The sequence below is a fragment of the Sciurus vulgaris genome, assembly GCF_902686455.1.
Source record: "Sciurus vulgaris genome assembly, chromosome: 19".
Lineage (NCBI taxonomy): Eukaryota > Metazoa > Chordata > Mammalia > Rodentia > Sciuridae > Sciurus > Sciurus vulgaris.
Genome location: NC_136480.1, coordinates 14,149,496 through 14,167,379, shown reverse-complemented (window position 1 = coordinate 14,167,379; position 17,884 = coordinate 14,149,496). Strand labels below are relative to the sequence as shown.

The following is a 17,884-nucleotide window of genomic DNA, read 5'->3' as shown; positions in this document are numbered from 1 at the left end:
CTTATGAATCAGGTCATTATTTTGTTGACGATCAGAATACCATTGGGTGAGCTGCATGCCCAGGCATGAGCAAAGATGATTAAACAGATCCCTTACTTTTGCCAACTTCAAGTCACATAAAACCCAAGCTTCCTGTATGGTCCTTGTTATGGGGTGCAACTTAAGAACAGACCGATCACCACTGAGAAGTCCAAATCTGAGAGTCTTTATTCAGCTGGCCGACTGACTGTCTCACACAATGCCCCAAAAAAAATGGCTATTGGGAGAACAGCCCCAACCACAGGGTTATAGGGGTTCTTATACCAAAAATCACATCAATCATAAGTGCCTGTTGCTATGATTCGAAATTACACATTAACATCATGAGATCATCGACAGGGGGAAGTGGGTCAGAATGACCCTTACCTAGTACAAACTAAAGAATGGTTACTAACATCCACACAATCACTGTTCACATGGTACATTGTTTAGTAGCAATAGTAATCAAAAGAGAGCAATTCTTTACTACACAGGAGTTGCCATTGTATATTATTAAACATGTCACACCAAGTAACTGAGGATGGGCACAGAGGTGGGTGTTCCCATGGGAGAAGCTTATTTCCTACATAACATGGAGTCTCAGAGCAACATGGAGTCTGTTTAGTCATTTCCCTTAGAGTCTGGCCTGTAACGTTCTCATGGAGTCAGATCTGTCAGCCCATCACAGTCTTCATCCTTGTGAGGATGTTCTCGCTGAATTTCCCTAAAAATACTTTTGACTTTTAATGTTCCCACATGTTGCATGTGCTTCTCCCACAGACCCTCCTTGCCTCGAGGCTCTGAGGGCGGGAAGGAATCCACTTTCCTGATGAGGCTGGTATGAGAGTCCAAGTAATGGATGTCAAATTATTAAACAGAGGCTACTTTACACCCCAGTCAATTCCTCCTTGTCACAGCATCTCAGCCTCCAGCTGTGACATTCTCCCTTCTACCCATTCCCTACAATGCATTCTGGACTCTTCAGTCTCTGATGACTGCTCGTCACTCATGGTGACAACCAAACTTCTAAACCTGACCAGACAGTCCCTGCCCACCTCTGCGCCTCACCTCTCTTTCCCTTCATTTCTCTGAGGCTCACCTTGAAAACCCAAGCTCACCCTCACCTTCACCTTGACAATGGCGTTACCTTCTGGAGGAAGCTTCAGGAGCTGGTGGCTTAACTTAGCCTTGAGGGCCTTGCAGGGTGTGACTTTTACTTAGTGCTGTACTTACCTTTGCCTTCTTTGCAGAAAATTCTGTTTTCCTCATCCTGATGTTGTTTTGGATATTGCTGGAATGTCTTAAAACTCCATCTCCAGGCTTGTTTACAGGGCTGCGAAATACCTAAAATAAGGGAGCCTGCCTTCTCTCCTACTACCCAGTCTCTCCTCCCTTCCTCCTTTTAGAACCTGGCCCATGTGGGTAGCTCTCCTGTTCCTAAACAGGCCCCAGAGGAAGCAGACTCTTAGGACAAGCACAGGAAGGTGATTAGTATGGGATGCTGCTAAGATCAACCCCTGTGGAATGGAATGGAAGGAGGAAGACTGGACAAAGTTGAGGGGGGTTCTCATCCCAGCTGACCTCCAAGGGGCTCTGAAGTGAGATGGCCCTTCAGGGTTGCTCCACACTGCAGCCCCGGTGGGGCCTCCACTTGCCTGTCCCGACCTGTCATCTGCTATGGTCTGCCCCTGGAGAGAGGTTTGGGTACGTGGGCTGAAGGCACTCTTGGCAATGAGAGGAAGAAATCTTTCAGGGGATGCAGTAGTGCACACAACATCCTCAACACCGCTGTTCTTAAATTCTGGCACCCATCCAAATCTCCCAGCAGGCTTGCTAAAGAAAACACAGCCTGCTTGGCTCCAGATTCCTAAAGGTTCTGACTGAGCAGCTATGGGAGGTGCCTGGGACTGTGCACTTCGAGCCAGCGTCCAGGGGATGCCCTGCTGAGACCCCACCCGGAGCACCACTGCTGGGCACGGGGGAAGCACAGGCAGCGGTGCCACTTAACCTCTGCCCCTTCGCAAGGTGCTCACCACTTGCTGCCTCGGCCGTGTTATCCGTATGCAGAGTCTTTGTGAGCCGCGTCTTTTCGGGAATGCATGTTATGGCTTATGTTCCTCAGGAGAGTACACAGGAAGCCAGTGATGGAATCTGGGCAGGACGAGGATGACACGGTACTTACATTTAAAAATATGGCTGCATAAGGAGAAGGGCTTGCTTTGGGGCAGGGGGAAGCTGTCAGACAGGGTTCAGGTAGAGCCCTTAGGAGGCTGTTCAGAGTAATGCAGTAAGTTATGGTCTAGGCATGAGGTGTCCCCAAAAGCTCACCTGTGAGACAATGTAAGAACTTTTAAAGGTGACATGACTCGAGCGGGAAATTAGTCTATTGATAGGGGTTAACTGGGTAGTAATTGTAAGCAGGCAGGGTGTAGCTGGAGGTAGTACTGGGGTTGTCTTTGGGGTGACTATTTTGTCCCTAGTGAGTGAAGCTGCCTCCTGGCAGCCATGTCCTGAGTTGCTTTCCTCTGCCTTGATGTTCTGCCTCACTCTGGGCCCAGAGCTATGGAGCAGCATCTACATGGGCTGAGAACTCTGAAAGCGAGAGCCCCAAATAAACTTCTTCTCCTCTATGTTGTTCCTGTCCCTGTCGCGTCTCTGGGTCACAGTGGTGAAAAGGACTAAAACAGTATCTTTAATCAGTAAAGATGGAGAAAAACAGAGTAAGTATGTAAGTGGCCACAGGGACAGGACCAAGAGATGCACTACACTCAGGGGTAAGAGAACATTTGAGTTGAAGAAGGCTCTGCAGACTCTGCTTATGTAACTGGATGAATTGAGCACTTCTCAAACACAGAAGAGAAATGACTGGTAGGACATGACGGCCTCAGACACGGAGCATTTACCACTTTGATGCTTTCTTCTCAAAAGCTGAGGTGCAGTTAAAAAAGATAGACATCTGCAACTGCTTCATTTCTCTTCTCTCTGTACACACGTTGACATCCCCCACGCAGTTCCCAGCAGAAGGAGATGTCCGTGCTCCAGCACGTACTCCAGGGCATGCCTCTCTGAATATCTGACTGTCAGAAACTGATTCAAAGTTCCTTAAGAGAAATGTCCCCTTCTGAGCTGGTTGCACCAAAAAGAAGAAACAACACGGGCTGGCACGATTGCCAGGAAGTGCACCAGCATCCTGCCAGGTTGGTGCACCTCAACCACAGGCTCTGCCACTGCGATGACAAAATGAAAAGGAGAAAAGAGGAGCGGCGACACAAAGGAGAGTCTGATCAGAAGTGTAGACACAGCGAGTCGATTCAAGTGTGCGCCTGCCTGAAGCAGAGGTGCTTAGGGTGATGAGCCCGGAGAGGAAGGATGTCTGGGTGTTTGAAAAGGAATGTGCAAGGAACAAATCAAAAAGGAAAAGGAATATGGAGCAACAGGCTTCGAACGTACGTCGAGGAGTCGGGAGTATTTCTCTAGTCCTGATAAAAACAGATTTGTAGACAGATGAAACACACACACACACACACACACACACACACATCTTTATTTTTTAATCTACCAAATGAACAAAAAGTGTTTTGTTTTCAGAACATGATAATTATATCAAATAAAAATTAGTTTTAAAAAAATTCAAGGGCTGGGGCGATAGCTCAGTCGGTAGAGTGCTTGCCTTGCATGCACAAGGCCCTGGGTTCGATCTCCAGCACCACAAAAAAAAAAAAAAAAAAAGAATTTGAAAAAAATTCAAAATCTTGGGAGACTTGTAAGGCTCAAGCAAGGGAGGCCTGGGCACCTGTCATTAAGAATGGGTTAAATTATGACAAGTATTCATTTGTCATCTGCCACTGGCCAAAGATCAAATGGATTCCTTCCCCATTTTATTTTTTTTAATTTTTCTTTTCTCTCTTTTTTTTTTTAGTTGTAGATGGACACAATACCTTTTTTAATTTATTTTTGTGTGGTGCTTAGGATTGAACCCAGTGCCTCTCTCATGCTAGGCGAGGGCTGTACTGAGTCACAATTCCTGCCCCTCCTTCCCCATTTTAAACACTTTATTATTTTTTATTTCTATTTAAATATTTCTGTCTTTTTGCCATTATATTCATATTTCTGAGGCTGGTTAAACTCCTTGTCTCTTCCCTGGACACTGCTACAAAATATATAATAAGTGTTCTTTGCACTATTTCTTTAAGAAAAAATTCACTAGGAATACTCCAATCCCAGTTTCAGTTTACTCATTTATAAATAATGCCCCTCATGGGAACATTACAGGTTAGAAAGTCATCATTTATCCCTTTTCACAAACCCCACTTATAAGAGTCTTATAGGGATTATAGGACATAAAAGTCCCAAAGCTCCAAGTTCATATTGCAAAATCCACAGGTTCCAGCCAAGAAAGCATGTGTCAAGCAGATCCTCGTATAGATCAAGAAACTGCAAGCAGGTTGATTTCAGGTTGTCAGTCCCAACAAATGCCAAAAGCTGAGGTCATTGCTCACATTTAGTAAGTGCCCACCACATTACCTGCTATTGTCAAGGTTCTTCGTTCGATCCTGTGGTAAGGCCTCTGTCCTCGTTGTCAAAAGCACTATAAAGTACAAATCACTCCTGAATCACATCTGACCAGCTTCAGACCTGGGCCCTATTTACAGAATTCTAGAGAGAAGAGTCCTCCATGAATGTCAGATGACAGCTCTGCAGCAGGCCCACGCAAGGGGCCTGGCTCGTCTTTCTCGGCCTTACCTTCCTCCCGACTGGTTTCCTGTTATTCAGAAGAGAGTCAGGAGACAGAGGACAAGGAAATTCCAGTAATAGGGCCATCAAGATGGACGCAGCAGTGTCTACCAGGAGCTGCTCTCCTCCTTCCTCCTAACCCTCCCTTCCCCTGCAGGAGAGCTCACTATAGTCCTCATTTTACAGATGATTCAACTAAAGCTCCCCAGAAACAAGAGGCCCCACAGCTTAGGGCTGAGAAGGGGGATGTGAAACTATATAATCCCAGGCCTCGTGTTAGTAGGTGAACTTAGCTTTCTAGGGGGAGGGCACAGGAAAGCACATCTTGAACAATCTCCCCCAGTTACTTCTAACACAAGTCAGGCCTGGTCCAGGGACCAGCTCTCAGAACGATCAGAGTGTGGGGAGAAGGGAGGGTTAGGGGGGGAAGCTGATGAGACTAGATATATCAGGTCCCTGGTTTTCAAACTAGATTTCAAAAAAAGAGAGACAACAACAGTCCAGGGCACATGAGGTCAGAGGGAGCCCAACCAAGCCATATGTAGGAAAGGTTGGAATTACGAACCTTGTGAGGGGCTCCAGTCACCGAACCACAGGGAGAGCAGCAAAACAGTAACTTGAGCCAGTTAGGAGATCACTGTGGATGGTGGGCAAAGAGAGTGGAAGCGGTTTACTCATGAAGCCTGATTGCATTAACCCTAATCACTTTTGCAGGCTGCTGTCTTTCGCAACCAAGACTGAACTGATCTGATGCCTAGGGTTGAATGTCAGCCACAGAAAGCAGGGAGGTGCCAGCGCTGGGCCACATGACCTGTTTGATTTCATTCATTCCCCCAACAACTGTTTCTGAAGAGGATCTCCTCTGCCAAGCTACCTTGGCTGTCTTCAGATTCATTTTAGGACAAAGAACTATTATAATGCTGCAGATTCCCTGGGTGTGGGAATGTAAATTCCTACCATCTTTTCAGAGGGCGGTAATATCAGTTACTATTTAAAATATCCACTGGGGCAGGGTGTGTAGCTCAGTGGTACACTGCTTGCCAAGCACATGTGAGGCGCTGAGTTTGATCCCCAGCACCATAATAACAAAAAGATAATCATATGCTTTAATACAGCAGTTAAGACTCCCAGGAGTTTATATACCATAGCAATATTTGCACAAATTGGCCAACAAACAAATAGATACAACTAGGTTTCTTAGAACATATTTTAACAATGAAAACTGTAAATAATCAAAAAATTCATCAATCACGGAATGCTTAAATAAATTAACTAGATTTTTTTTTTCTTTTTGCTAGTGCCTCACACATTCTAGCAAAGAACTATAGCTTCAACCCCAATTCAGTTATTTTCAAATGAGCTAAACCAGCTAAAGAAGAAAAAGAAAAAGAAGGGAGAAATCTCATAAAAATCAAAGGGAGACAATAGAGGAAGGGGAGCAGGAAGTAGGAGATAGGGAGGGAGGGGGGCAAGTGCTAGCAAGTGATATGTGCATGTAAGAATACGTAACAAAGCCCATCATTACATACAACTATAATGCACCAGTAAAACCGTGGAAAAAATTAAAAATCATATGTGCTGCACCTATATAGTATGTTCATAAGGTGTACAAAATAGTGAGTGAATAATATTTATAGTACATGACTTGTTTTTTAGGGTGCTAGGAATTGAACCCAGGGCATCAAACATGCTAAGCAGGCACTCTCCCATAGAGCTACATCCCCAGTCCAGTTCCATTTTGTTTATAAAAACTATATACAAAATGTACCTATTTATATATGATTTCTGTGTGTGACTATATGTGTATATGTTTACAAAAAATCAGTGTTCACTATATATCAATCTACATGTATCATATACACTTATAAATGCATAGAAAAAAATCTGGCAAGATGAGCTAACTATTGATATTAGTAACCTACTGAATGGGTTTGAGAGGAACAGAAGTCAAATAATGAGTGACTCCTACATCTGTTCTTATGCATTTTATTGTTGATAATTAAAACATAATTACACAGACTTTTGTCTAAAAGAAACGATGTTTAGGAATAATTCTTCACAAAGGCCGTAGAAGCCAGTCACTGTAGTGCATGCCTGTAATTCCAGTGACTGAGGAGGCTGAGGCAGGAGGATTGTTGAGTTCAAAGCCAGCCTCAGCAGCTTAGAGAGGACCTAAACAACCCAGTGAGACCCTGTCTCTAAAGAAAAAGATAAGTATATGCTTTAATATAACACATTAATGCTATATTGATGTGGCTCAGTGGTTAAGCCCTGGGTTCAATTCCTGGTACCTAAAGAAAGAGATAAATAAAGGCAGTTGAAGTAGTTTAGAAAATAGTGAAAAGATGAGAAGTCATTCCAGGGATCTCTTACCTGCTCCTCCCAACCTTCCCAAATCCACAGCTCCCCTAAAGTAATGATTCTCCAACTTTAATCATTGATTAAAAAAAAAAAAAAAAGAACAAAACCTATAAAAATACAAACAAACAAAAAACGATCCTGCCACTAGAGGGGGAACAGTACACATGAAACTACTCCAAACTGACATTTCACAGAAAAAAGTCCCCAGAGATGGCAGCACAGGGAGGGCCCCACGAAGCCTGTTGGAAGCCGAAAGCCCACAGGCCAATACCCAAGATCGGCCTTGAGCCTCCTGATACTCCTGAAGCAAAGGCTTCGCTCCTAAGTACAGACTCCCGCTGGGAACGTGGCTGGTCTCAGTGATGCCCCTGCAGAGCTGCAGCCCCACGCGTGTCCCTGAGCAGAAGCGCTGTGCCCGCAGAAGTGGCCCCGAACGGTCTTAGGACCCCGTGCCTGCGGTCGAGCCCGTGGGCAGAACTGGGAGAAGCGACTACGGACTCCAGCATGGTCTCCAAAGACCGGGGACTCGATCTTAGGAGGATGAGGACGTCCGCCCGCGGACTTCTGCAGAGGGGTCTGGAGGCAGCCCACGCCGGGCTCCATCCTCCACTCGCTCCTTTCGGATGTGAGCCTGGCACAATGAGCTGAGAGTGGACCATGGATGGGGTCGTCGTCATTTCCAGGGAGGCCTGTGACCCATGTACTCAGCCTTCTCCACGCCACCCCCAAAACAAACCCACTTCTTCAGAGTCACTTGATTCTTTTGTTTAAAAAAAAAAGAAGAAGTGTACATGGGGGGGGTGGGGGGGTGTGATGAGAACATTTCTTTCAAAATTGTGTGGCCACACAATATGTCCATATTAAGATACTGCAATGGACTAAGCACCAACCTTGAGAGTTTGCAATGGGTTTAAAGCAGGTCAGAGATTCACATGTAGATTACCCTGAACTATGTCAACCCTCCTGCCTCGACTCCACCTTTCCTAGAAGTACTTTCACTTAATTTTCAAAATCTGAAGAATAGGCTTAGCAACTCATGACCAAAGTCACCAATCCACTAAGTGGTAGGATGAGAAATTAAACCTAGACAGTCCAGCTCCAGAGCCCACGTTCCAACCACTGATCCATTCCACCTCCTCATTCCTCGCCTTTTTTCTCCTGGAGGCTATCTCTTGCCCTAGTAATTCTCTAGTTGATCCACCTCTTCCCACCCCAAATTCAGAATAAAACTGCAGATTCGATGAAACAATAGGACAAAGATTGCAAAAATGTCTGAGTCCTGATTCTGCCTCATTCAGCCCTGTCACCCCAGGCACCTTGCAAACACGTAGGAGTCCTACTTACTTTCCTACAGGTACACTGGGAATACAGACCAAGAATAACCACCTCCTCCTGGTACTGTGCTTCAGATTAAATTAGATCATGGACTAAGGCATCCACCACAGTGCCTGGCACCTAAGAGATGCCCCAAATTGTTGGCTGGAAGAAACACTGGAGATGTCAAGCAGCCACAATTTCTAGCACAATGAAGACAGAGTCCAGCGGGGAAAAGCGAACTGTTTCAGAAAGAAATACTTTGACCTTTTTGGCCTTTATAACACAGCCACCACTGAAGGGCAGACCGATGGTGACTTGCGGAGTCCCACCACCATATAACCTTGCGTGCAGGCTGTGACCATCCAGGAATCGTATACCATCTACCTAATACTCTGTGAAGCGCTTTTTGGGAGTCCTATAGCAAAATAATTGCATCTGAAGAACTAGGTAGGGTAGTCCACGCACAGAATTTTCTTTCAGAGAACCTGGGCCCATTATCACGGTCTCTGTGAAAAATGCGGCAGTCTAAGTCAGCTAAACAGCTCACTTAACTTGCTCCTGTGGTCACTGGGCCCCATGTCATCACCATCCTCTGAAGAGCTGGAGAAGGGCTGGTCGTTTTCTCCTCGAACAGACTTAGTCCCTTTCAGACCTTGTTTGTTTCTGCTCCTAGATCAGCAGCTATCAAATTTGGGGATCTACTAGAAATGACTGAGGACCCTGAAGAACGGTTGTGAGTTAGATTTAGAGACATCTAACATATTAACAATTAAGACCGGGAGTTTTTTTAAACATGAAAACAAAACTATTCTAGGAGCCAGCAGGCTACACACCACGTAATCTCTGGAAAATCCCACTGTACACTCATGAGATAATGTGAGTGAACAAGGCAACTAACATCATCTAAATATTATTATAAACATAACACTGACTCACAGACCCCCTGAAAGGGCAGAGTCCCTAAACCACACTTCAAGAACTGCTGAGCTAGAAAAAACCCACTCCACCAATTCCAACGAGTCGCCTATGCCAAACCCGATTCTCCTGTAGACATCATCCTGATGTTTGCATTGGGTAATTTATGAAGTTAGGATCTGGATCCAGGATCAACAATCTCAGGGAAGGATAAAATGAGAATGGAGACTTGAAATGACAAGGTAGAACTACCTGAAGGAGTCCTCTGGGGAACAGAAATGCCAATCAGCTCTGAAAACACGCAGAAAACACCTCACAGGCTGATCGACATCTCATGGGCCAACACACTGCCCTCCTTTTCTGTTTTCCTTCCTTTTTAATCCCTGTTATGCCCACGAATGACACTTTCATCCGTTCCAAGGTAGAGTCAAGAGGACAAGCTTCAGAATTTCACAATATCGCAGCGACCAGATCCAGCTTTCCCTTTGAAAAAGAACTTTATGGGATGGATAGGCCACAGGGGGATTTCCAAACTCAGAGGTCTGGACGCCAGCTTTTTTTTTTTTTTTTTTTTTTTTAGAATGGGGGTCAAGTTCACATTTTCAAGGGCAGCCTTTGTATTTTCTTGCTCTGGGTGCACTTGGTTCTCTGTTGACAGCTGTATCTCTGTAGCTGACCAGACCCATCTGGTCAGCTCCTGCTCCTCTTGCTTTTAATAATTACATGCGTAATAGGAACAAGGACCTAGGAAGCACTTACCCAAGTGTGTGGTGCTAAACAATTTAAGGTAAATATGAATATTAATTGCATTTTACTCTGTGGAACATTACCTCCCCAAAGGCAGTCCAAGTGAGTAGGTAGTGGTATAAAGACAAGACCCCAGGCAACCTCACCAAGACTGTCTTCACAAGATGCCAAACTGCCTGTTAAAAAGAAAAAAAGCAACTAAAGAGATTAAAAGGCCTCCTTCCCTTGTCATCTCAAGGTAAATAAGGTAAAATCTTATTTGGCAAGTTCTGGGGTAGAGAAAAATTGTGCACTTTGAAAAAACAATCAATAAGGGGCCTTCCCCACCAAGGAAGCGTAGGTGAACTTTTTATCAGTGCCACCTGGCAAGGAAAGTCTTATCTCTTTTCCCCTGATGGCCTCTTAGCTGGTTTTACTTTCCCCTAAGCATTAAATCAGAGCATCTAAAGTTACCCTGTTAAGATGCCAGAATGACATGTTGGAAGAGAGTCCCTCTGATCAGTCTTCCATTTCCCTCGGCAAAGAAAACAAGGGGCTTGTCAAACATGGCCCAGATCCAGGGCAGGGAGAGCAATCCTATCCCAACCTCAATTACTCTGAAACGGAAGCACCTTGTTGCCTGACAACTGTGACTAATTCCAAAGGTCCAACCGGCCTTCTCACCATGATGACTTTGAGGTCAATGACCATTTGGGGGCAGATTAGAATCTGATCTGAAGCTGAAAAATTCCACCCGTTGGTGCTAATCCCTTGAACTTTCCAATCCTAAATAGGGCAAGTTTCAGAAAATAGCATTTCTCATTTCACCTTCTACCTGAATATCGTCTATAATGGTTTTGCTTAATCAAAAAATTAATTAAACTCCTGTTCTAATGATCTACACAGGAGTCACAGGAAGGAAGGAGTTCTGGCCAGCTGCCAAGACGCCATCTGAGGGTCCTGGAGTTAATCATTTCCATGGTGTTTTAAGCATGAAAAACAACACAGGCCAGCTTTCACCAACAGCACCACTGATCCTGGCAAACCTATAAAAATGAGGCCTGCTTTGGGGGCAGTTTGTATTACAGAGAATTAAGTTTTCATAAGTAAAATGAACCCATCAAGAAACTGGCATTTCTGCTGTTTTCTGATATGAATCTGCAAACTTTGTAATAACTGCTGGCATTAATGAAAATGAGTCATGAGTGGCTCTGTTGAGATCACCCACTGGGGACAGAGGAACGGAGTCTTGTAAGGCATTTCTAGTAAAATGAGCTCCCTGGCACGTCCCTGCCTCTTTCTCACGCTTTTTTTTGTTCTTGTACATTACTTAGGCTGTTAATTCTTCAGATAGAAACGCATGAGATTTTGTGCTCCATGGAATGAATCGTCTCTTTATAACCTACATTGTAAACTGGTACCCCACAGGCTGAATCTGGCTGCAGAAGCAATTTATTAGGCTTTCACAGTGTTTTTTAAAATCTGAATTGGCTGCCAACATTAAAAACTCAGAAGACTTGATGGGTTTTTAATATCCTGCTCCTCCCGAGAGTCCCATTATCAAGCATCTCCACGCAGCCTCCTTCACCTGGTGACGTTTCTTTGCCTGGCTTTGCATCTCCTTTCAACCTCCTGAGAGCCAGCCTGCACGTCAATTCTCTTAGGAGACACACTGCTAATGGTAAAGTTAGTATCTGTTGAAGGAAGCAGAGAGAAAGAATCACAAGCACAACATCACTTAAAATTCTAAAACAATGCCAGACACGGTGGCTTACGCCTATGATCCCAGTAGCTTGGGGGCTGAGGTGGGTAGATCACAAGTTCAAGGCCAGCCTTCGCAACTTAGCAAGATCCTGTCTCAAAATAAAAAATTAAAAGAACTGAGTATGTAGCTCAGTGGTAAAGAGCCCCTGGGTTCAATCCCCAGTACCAAAAAAAAAACAAAAAAAAAAAACAAAAAAAAAAACCAAAAACAAACAAACAAACAAACAAAACCCCATATACCCCTTGCATAAAATCCCTGAGTTACAGAACAGAAAGAACCATAAACTGCTGAAGGTAATTTTTTCAAAATATTCTTTTTGCTCAGTCAACTACAGATTTACTACACACACAAGTTTTATTTGCAACTTGGAAACTCAGGAAAAAAAACATGATCCCTTTGGAAAAGGTGATTAAAAAGAGGACTAATTCTGGAATTCTCATGGAAAAAAGGTCATTCATTACTTCATTATGTACACAACAGAATTATCAGAAAGATAGACCCTGGAAAATAGAAATGAGCAATACCCTGTTCTACCACACCCTTCCACCAATCAACTTTAATGTTACTTTCCATTTCTATTTTTCCAGAAGGGTCATATGGACAATTGAAATGCTTTGTCCAAAAAGGGTGGGGGACAGGGAGGAGGGAAAAGTCTATAATGAGATAGATCTGTGTTCTATTTTAAGCCCTGGAATGAACCGTGCAGTTTGAGGCATCTATGCCATTTGATGTTTTCCAAGAAGGAAATGTCACTCTTGATTACCACCACATCATCTGCCACCCCTGCCCCTTCTAATCATGTTTACAAGACTAAGAAAAAAGATACGCCTATACCCCACTCAACTAACACCCTGAAAATAAGGAAAGATTGTCCAGGACTCAGGACCAAAACATACTGGAGAACAAGCTTCAAATTCCTTCCATGCTTCAATGGTGGTGAGAAACAAGAGTCAGAAACAAGCCTAACAGGAGAGCTACTGGAGTTTTCAATAATGAAATTCACCCCTCAAACAAATGATTTGTTCTGCCACAAGTTTTTTGTTTTGTTTTGTTCTTGTTTTTGCAGCACTAGGGATTGAACCCAGAGCAAGGGCTCACTAAGCTACATCCTAATCCTTTTTATGTTGAGACAAGGTCTCGCTAAATTGCCCAGGCTGGCCTCAGATGTGGGATCCTCCTGCCTCAACCTCTGGAGTCATTGGGATTATGAGCATGTGCCACCACACCCACTTTACATGTGTTTCTTTAATGCAAGTAAGAAACCAGGCACAATGGCATGCCTGTAATTTTAGCTACTGGGAAGGCTGAGGCAGGAGGATTCCAAGTTTGAGGTCAGACTCAGAAATTTGGTGAGGCCCAAGCAACTCAGTGAGACTGTCCTAAAATAAAAAATAAAAAGAGCTGAGGATGTGACTCAGTGGTAAAGCATGCCTGGGTTCAATTTCCAGTACCAAACAACGAGAACAGCACAGCAGATACACACACGCACACACACACACAAACCCTTGTAGTAACTAGGAAACAGAAAACAGTAGGACATGGTGCTGGATCACAGGTGATCTGACACACATTTTGAAAGAAACAGGCATAATTTAAGAGAAATTTCCTTGCAAATTAAGAGAAAACCTTAGCAATATATGAAGACTTTAAGAAAAAAAAAAACTAAAAATTCTTTAGAAGCACTGCATCTTTGCCTCACCATAATAGTTCAGTGGCTTCTGGAATTATCACACTTTCCATCAGGTTAAGCTTTCTGAAGGGATGAAAAGGCAGATAAAGATACTAAGACGCTGCCATCCAATAAAAAATCATCTAAAGAAGTCTACACTCGCTGGGCAGGTGTGATGGTACACACCTGTAATCCAGCAACTCAGTGAGGCCTTAAGCAAACATAAATAAAAAAATTTAAAGGGCTGGGGATGTGGCTCAGTGGCTACGTGCCCCTGGGTTCATTCCCTAGTACCAAAAAAAAAAAAAAAATTCTATATTCCAGGTCAGATCTTTTTTTTTTTTTTGGTTGCGGGGGACCCAGAGCCTCACACATTCAAGGCAAGTGCCCTCCCATTGAGCCAAATCCCCAGTCTAGATTTTTACCTTTTTTTTTTTTTTGCATGCTGGGGATCAAACCCATGGCCTTGTGCTTGCAAGGCAAGCACTCTACCGACTGAGCTATCTCCCCAGCCCGAGATTTTGACCTTTTGATGTAAGCATCTCGGAGGGGGAATCTGGAGGAGGTTCAGGGTTTAGTGCTCAAAGGACTGACCAGTTACAACTGGTGCAAATGCCAGTGGAGATTTAGTTAAGGTGCTGGTAGTAGTAAATGACTACTTTGCTAGTGCTCTGGCACAATGAACAAAGTTCCTTAAGTTCTGAGTAGTCTGCCTTCACCCCTATTTTTTCTTCATGCTATTTGTGTACGATCTTACAGAAGATGAGGTTTTTCCGGAATACTTCTATGGCACTGAAACCAAAATAATTATACTGACAAAAAAAAAATCTTAGTCTTCTCATATGTCAGTGTTATAAAGTGTAGTGACTACAGCTGTCATTATATAGTGACACTATATAGTCAGCTGTGTAGTGACTAAAGCTGTAATCTCGGGTGCTCTTCAGTTGGTAACCTATACATGTGGTTCTTAAATGAAGGGCTTGTTAAGATTTTATTTAAATGCTCTCTGATATTATGCTGCTGCTAAAAATGCAATTCTAAAGACTGTGTCCAAAAACACCCAAAAATGTTTATGCTATAAAACATTAATTAACAGGAGAAGAAGTCAAAATATACTCAGTATAAATATAATGCTGTTAAGAAATACATGCAGGTGGGAGGTAACAAGTAAAAACAAAAACTGTACAATAGTGGTGACTTTGAGAACAAAATACTTTCACTCCTACATTAGCTACTTCCTACCAAGGTTTCTTTGTTTCTTCCTTTTGCCTGGAATTAATCAACAATTCCTGGAAGTTCACAGAGAAACACTTTATATCCACAAAGTGACTGATCAACAAATGTAGCCAAACACACCAGAGACCTACTGAGGCATTAAGAAGCGAGAGCATAGTATGATTCCTGGCAGAACAGTCTTGCTTTTTGGAACAAAAATTGCCATCAACTGCCATATACCAAAACTAACAACTAGCTAATGGACAAGAGCAGACATCAATATATATTTATTAACAAGAGAAGAAGTTAAAATACACTCACTATAAATATAATGATGTAAGAAATATATGCAGGCGGAAAGTTTTCTAGCAAACAAAACACACAAATGTCACAAAGTTGATTCTTTAAAGAAAACAGAAAGTAGGGGATGAGAAAAGGAACCAATGAGAGTGAAGTCTGATGTGGCAGACACCAGTTTATTTGACATAGTGCACAACTCAAGCATCTGATATTCCATAACCAGCAAGATTTCCAAGTTCTGTTACAAAATACAGAATGCCCTGAATACGGTTAATCCGAGGTCTTCTTCCTCTTCTCCTGTACCCAGAGTTAAACAGGTTTCCCCAGTTAGTACATATTTCACATTCACCAGAGGCTTTGCGGGGAGGGGAAAATAGGGCTTATACCTGCCCCTCTGAGCCAAAGGCACTTAATATTAAAAGATAAAGCACAGTAGAGTCACCCACAGACATTCCCAGTTCAGAGTGCTGAACGGTAACATACCATCGCTGGTCCACGTGGGGTTCATCATAACAATGTAAAAGACACCGATTTCCTTGGAAAAACAAAGTGCAGTGTGAATATAAACAACTCACCCCCTCACCCTCTTCTGAAAATAATACTCAGAACTCTCACTTTACATGATTAGTATCACTCCCAGGTTCACGCTCAGAAAACAAAATAGCTAAAAAATAATCTGTCATAAATTCTCACTAAGCACTAATGGCAGGATCGGACACCACTCACAGACTCTGAGAACCTCAGAGACGATGTTGTCCATCCCTCCTTCGAGAGGTGAGGAAGCTGAGGCCCAGGCAGGAGCACCGTTGGACCCTGGGCTCAACCCTATAACACAGGCCTCCAGAAGCCCAGTGCAAGGCCCCTTCTCTCCCCTTCCTCTTTAAGAGGCTCTTGAAAGTAACACACGGCGATGACCTGTCAAGATGCACCACACCATAAAGCGCATGTGCTGACACAAGCTAGCGATTTGGTCTTGCAAGACGGTTCCTTTGGCCATTGGGCAGACATGTCACCCACCTCCACCTCGGGTGGGAATTCTTTGTACAAGATCATTCAAAGTTCTGAGGGAAGCCGAGTGCGGGTGAGAAAGGACTTCTTTTGGGAAGGCTCCTCCTGGCTGTCAGTCGGTGGTGGGCAGGCGGTCAGCTGCGCAGCGGAACCCCAGATTGGAGGCAGAGCTGTCGGGGGTGTTCTGGCTCCGGGCGGCACAGCGGTACCTATAGCAGTAGGACTGCGCAGAGAGAAGTACTGAGGTGAGTGCTTCTGCGACCCTCGACTTGGGGCTCAGGACTCTGAACTGCACAAAAGCACCAGCTGTGGGCAGGCGACGCCACCTGCAGATGGAGCTTCCCCACAAAGCGCCCTGGAAATGCTTGATGGGCACGCCGTGCAAAGCGCAGCCCGCTCAAGGTAACCACATCCACCAGTGCCATTTACCTTATGACACTCATCACACAAACAGGCTGGTGTCAGCATTACTCATAACAGCAAAGAAGAAAACTGTAAACCCCTGGTACCTTGTGGCACACTTGTAGGACAGGAGAGCCAGCAGCCACTGAAAATCATGTTTTTATGTAATTATTTAATGACACTGGCAATTCTCATATACAGTGTTAAATGAAAAAGAACGCTCAACAGTATATATGGTCTGACCTCCGTCTACACAATCACAGAAGCCAAGGTGGGGAGCCACTGGAAGACTTGGAACATACTACAATGTGCGAGGTCGCTACCTTTGAGCAATGGGGCTTTGAATTTCCTGCGGTACATATATGGTAATTTTGACATTATAATAATAAAGATAAGCGGCAATCAAGAAAATATTAAGGACAACATTACGATATCACTTACTAGCCCAAAGATTGCCAAAAATTAGCAAGCTTAGGAACACCACAGGCAAGGAAGGCTGTGGGGGAAAACTGCTTTAAAAAAAATAATTATGGAATTGAAATTCTAGTAACTCATAAAGCTGTATAGTTTCCTGTGTGCTTTGTTTATGTGTACATTGAGAAGAGTAGGGTACAGGTACATACAGGCACACACTCACACACTGACCACCAACTACACACCAGGATGGTGCTGGGTGTTTTCCTGTTATTTCATTTAATTACAAAGTCTGGAAACAGTAAGCAAATTACTCAAGAAGACACACTTGACAAAGGAAATAGATTCTAACTCAGGTCTAAGTGTGGTGTGCTTACCTCCCCAGCAAGATCCTGTACCCTAGAAGGAAGGGTACCCCCCTTCCTTCCCACCACCCAACACGCAGGTCCTGCATGCACACACACACACACACACACACAGGACAGCACATAGTAGGCATTCAGCGATTGACAATGGATCACTTGGTACAAACACTTCAGAAGCTCCCAGATTCCAAAAATAACCAGGCATGAAACTGGGATTGTTCTCTGATCCAACATAATAGAGTGAAGATAAACGAGTCATCCTGTGCACCACGAGCCCATACTCTGAGTTGGCCGGAGACACTGCACAAGAATCATGGAACTCATGTGAAAAAGATGATTTACAGACAGGAAAATAGGTTGGTATGCATAGTTTTAAAAAAATCTCTATTCTCTTTTCTCTCACAAGAGTCAAAGGCTTCTCATCTTCATAAAAATTATCTCTAAAGTTGACATTGCAATTTGTTGCAGCATTTCCGCCATAAAAAGAAAGACATTTGCTTTCTGTTCTAGAGACTGTAAAACAATAGCAAAAAAATCTTCTCATTTTCTTTGTGGTCAGATGGAATAAGACTTACTATCTCCAGTAGACAAAAGGACGATGAATTTTCAAAAGTGCTTGAAATGATAAAAAATGACTGGCATCTGTTACTACACTGACCCCAGGACCATGGAAGC

General features: G+C 43.7%; 1 protein-coding gene across 1 annotated transcript in view; it reads right to left on the bottom strand.

The window, feature by feature from the left end:
• Window positions 1-15,175: 15,175 nt before the first annotated feature.
• Window positions 15,176-17,884, bottom strand: part of SUMF1 (sulfatase modifying factor 1) — an 81,635-nt gene continuing 78,926 nt past the window's right edge. The window contains exon 9 of the mRNA XM_079122211.1: window positions 15,176-16,251. Coding sequence (XP_078978337.1) covers window positions 16,141-16,251 — 111 coding nt within the window. The 3' untranslated portion in view covers window positions 15,176-16,140. The remainder of the gene's footprint in view (window positions 16,252-17,884) is intronic.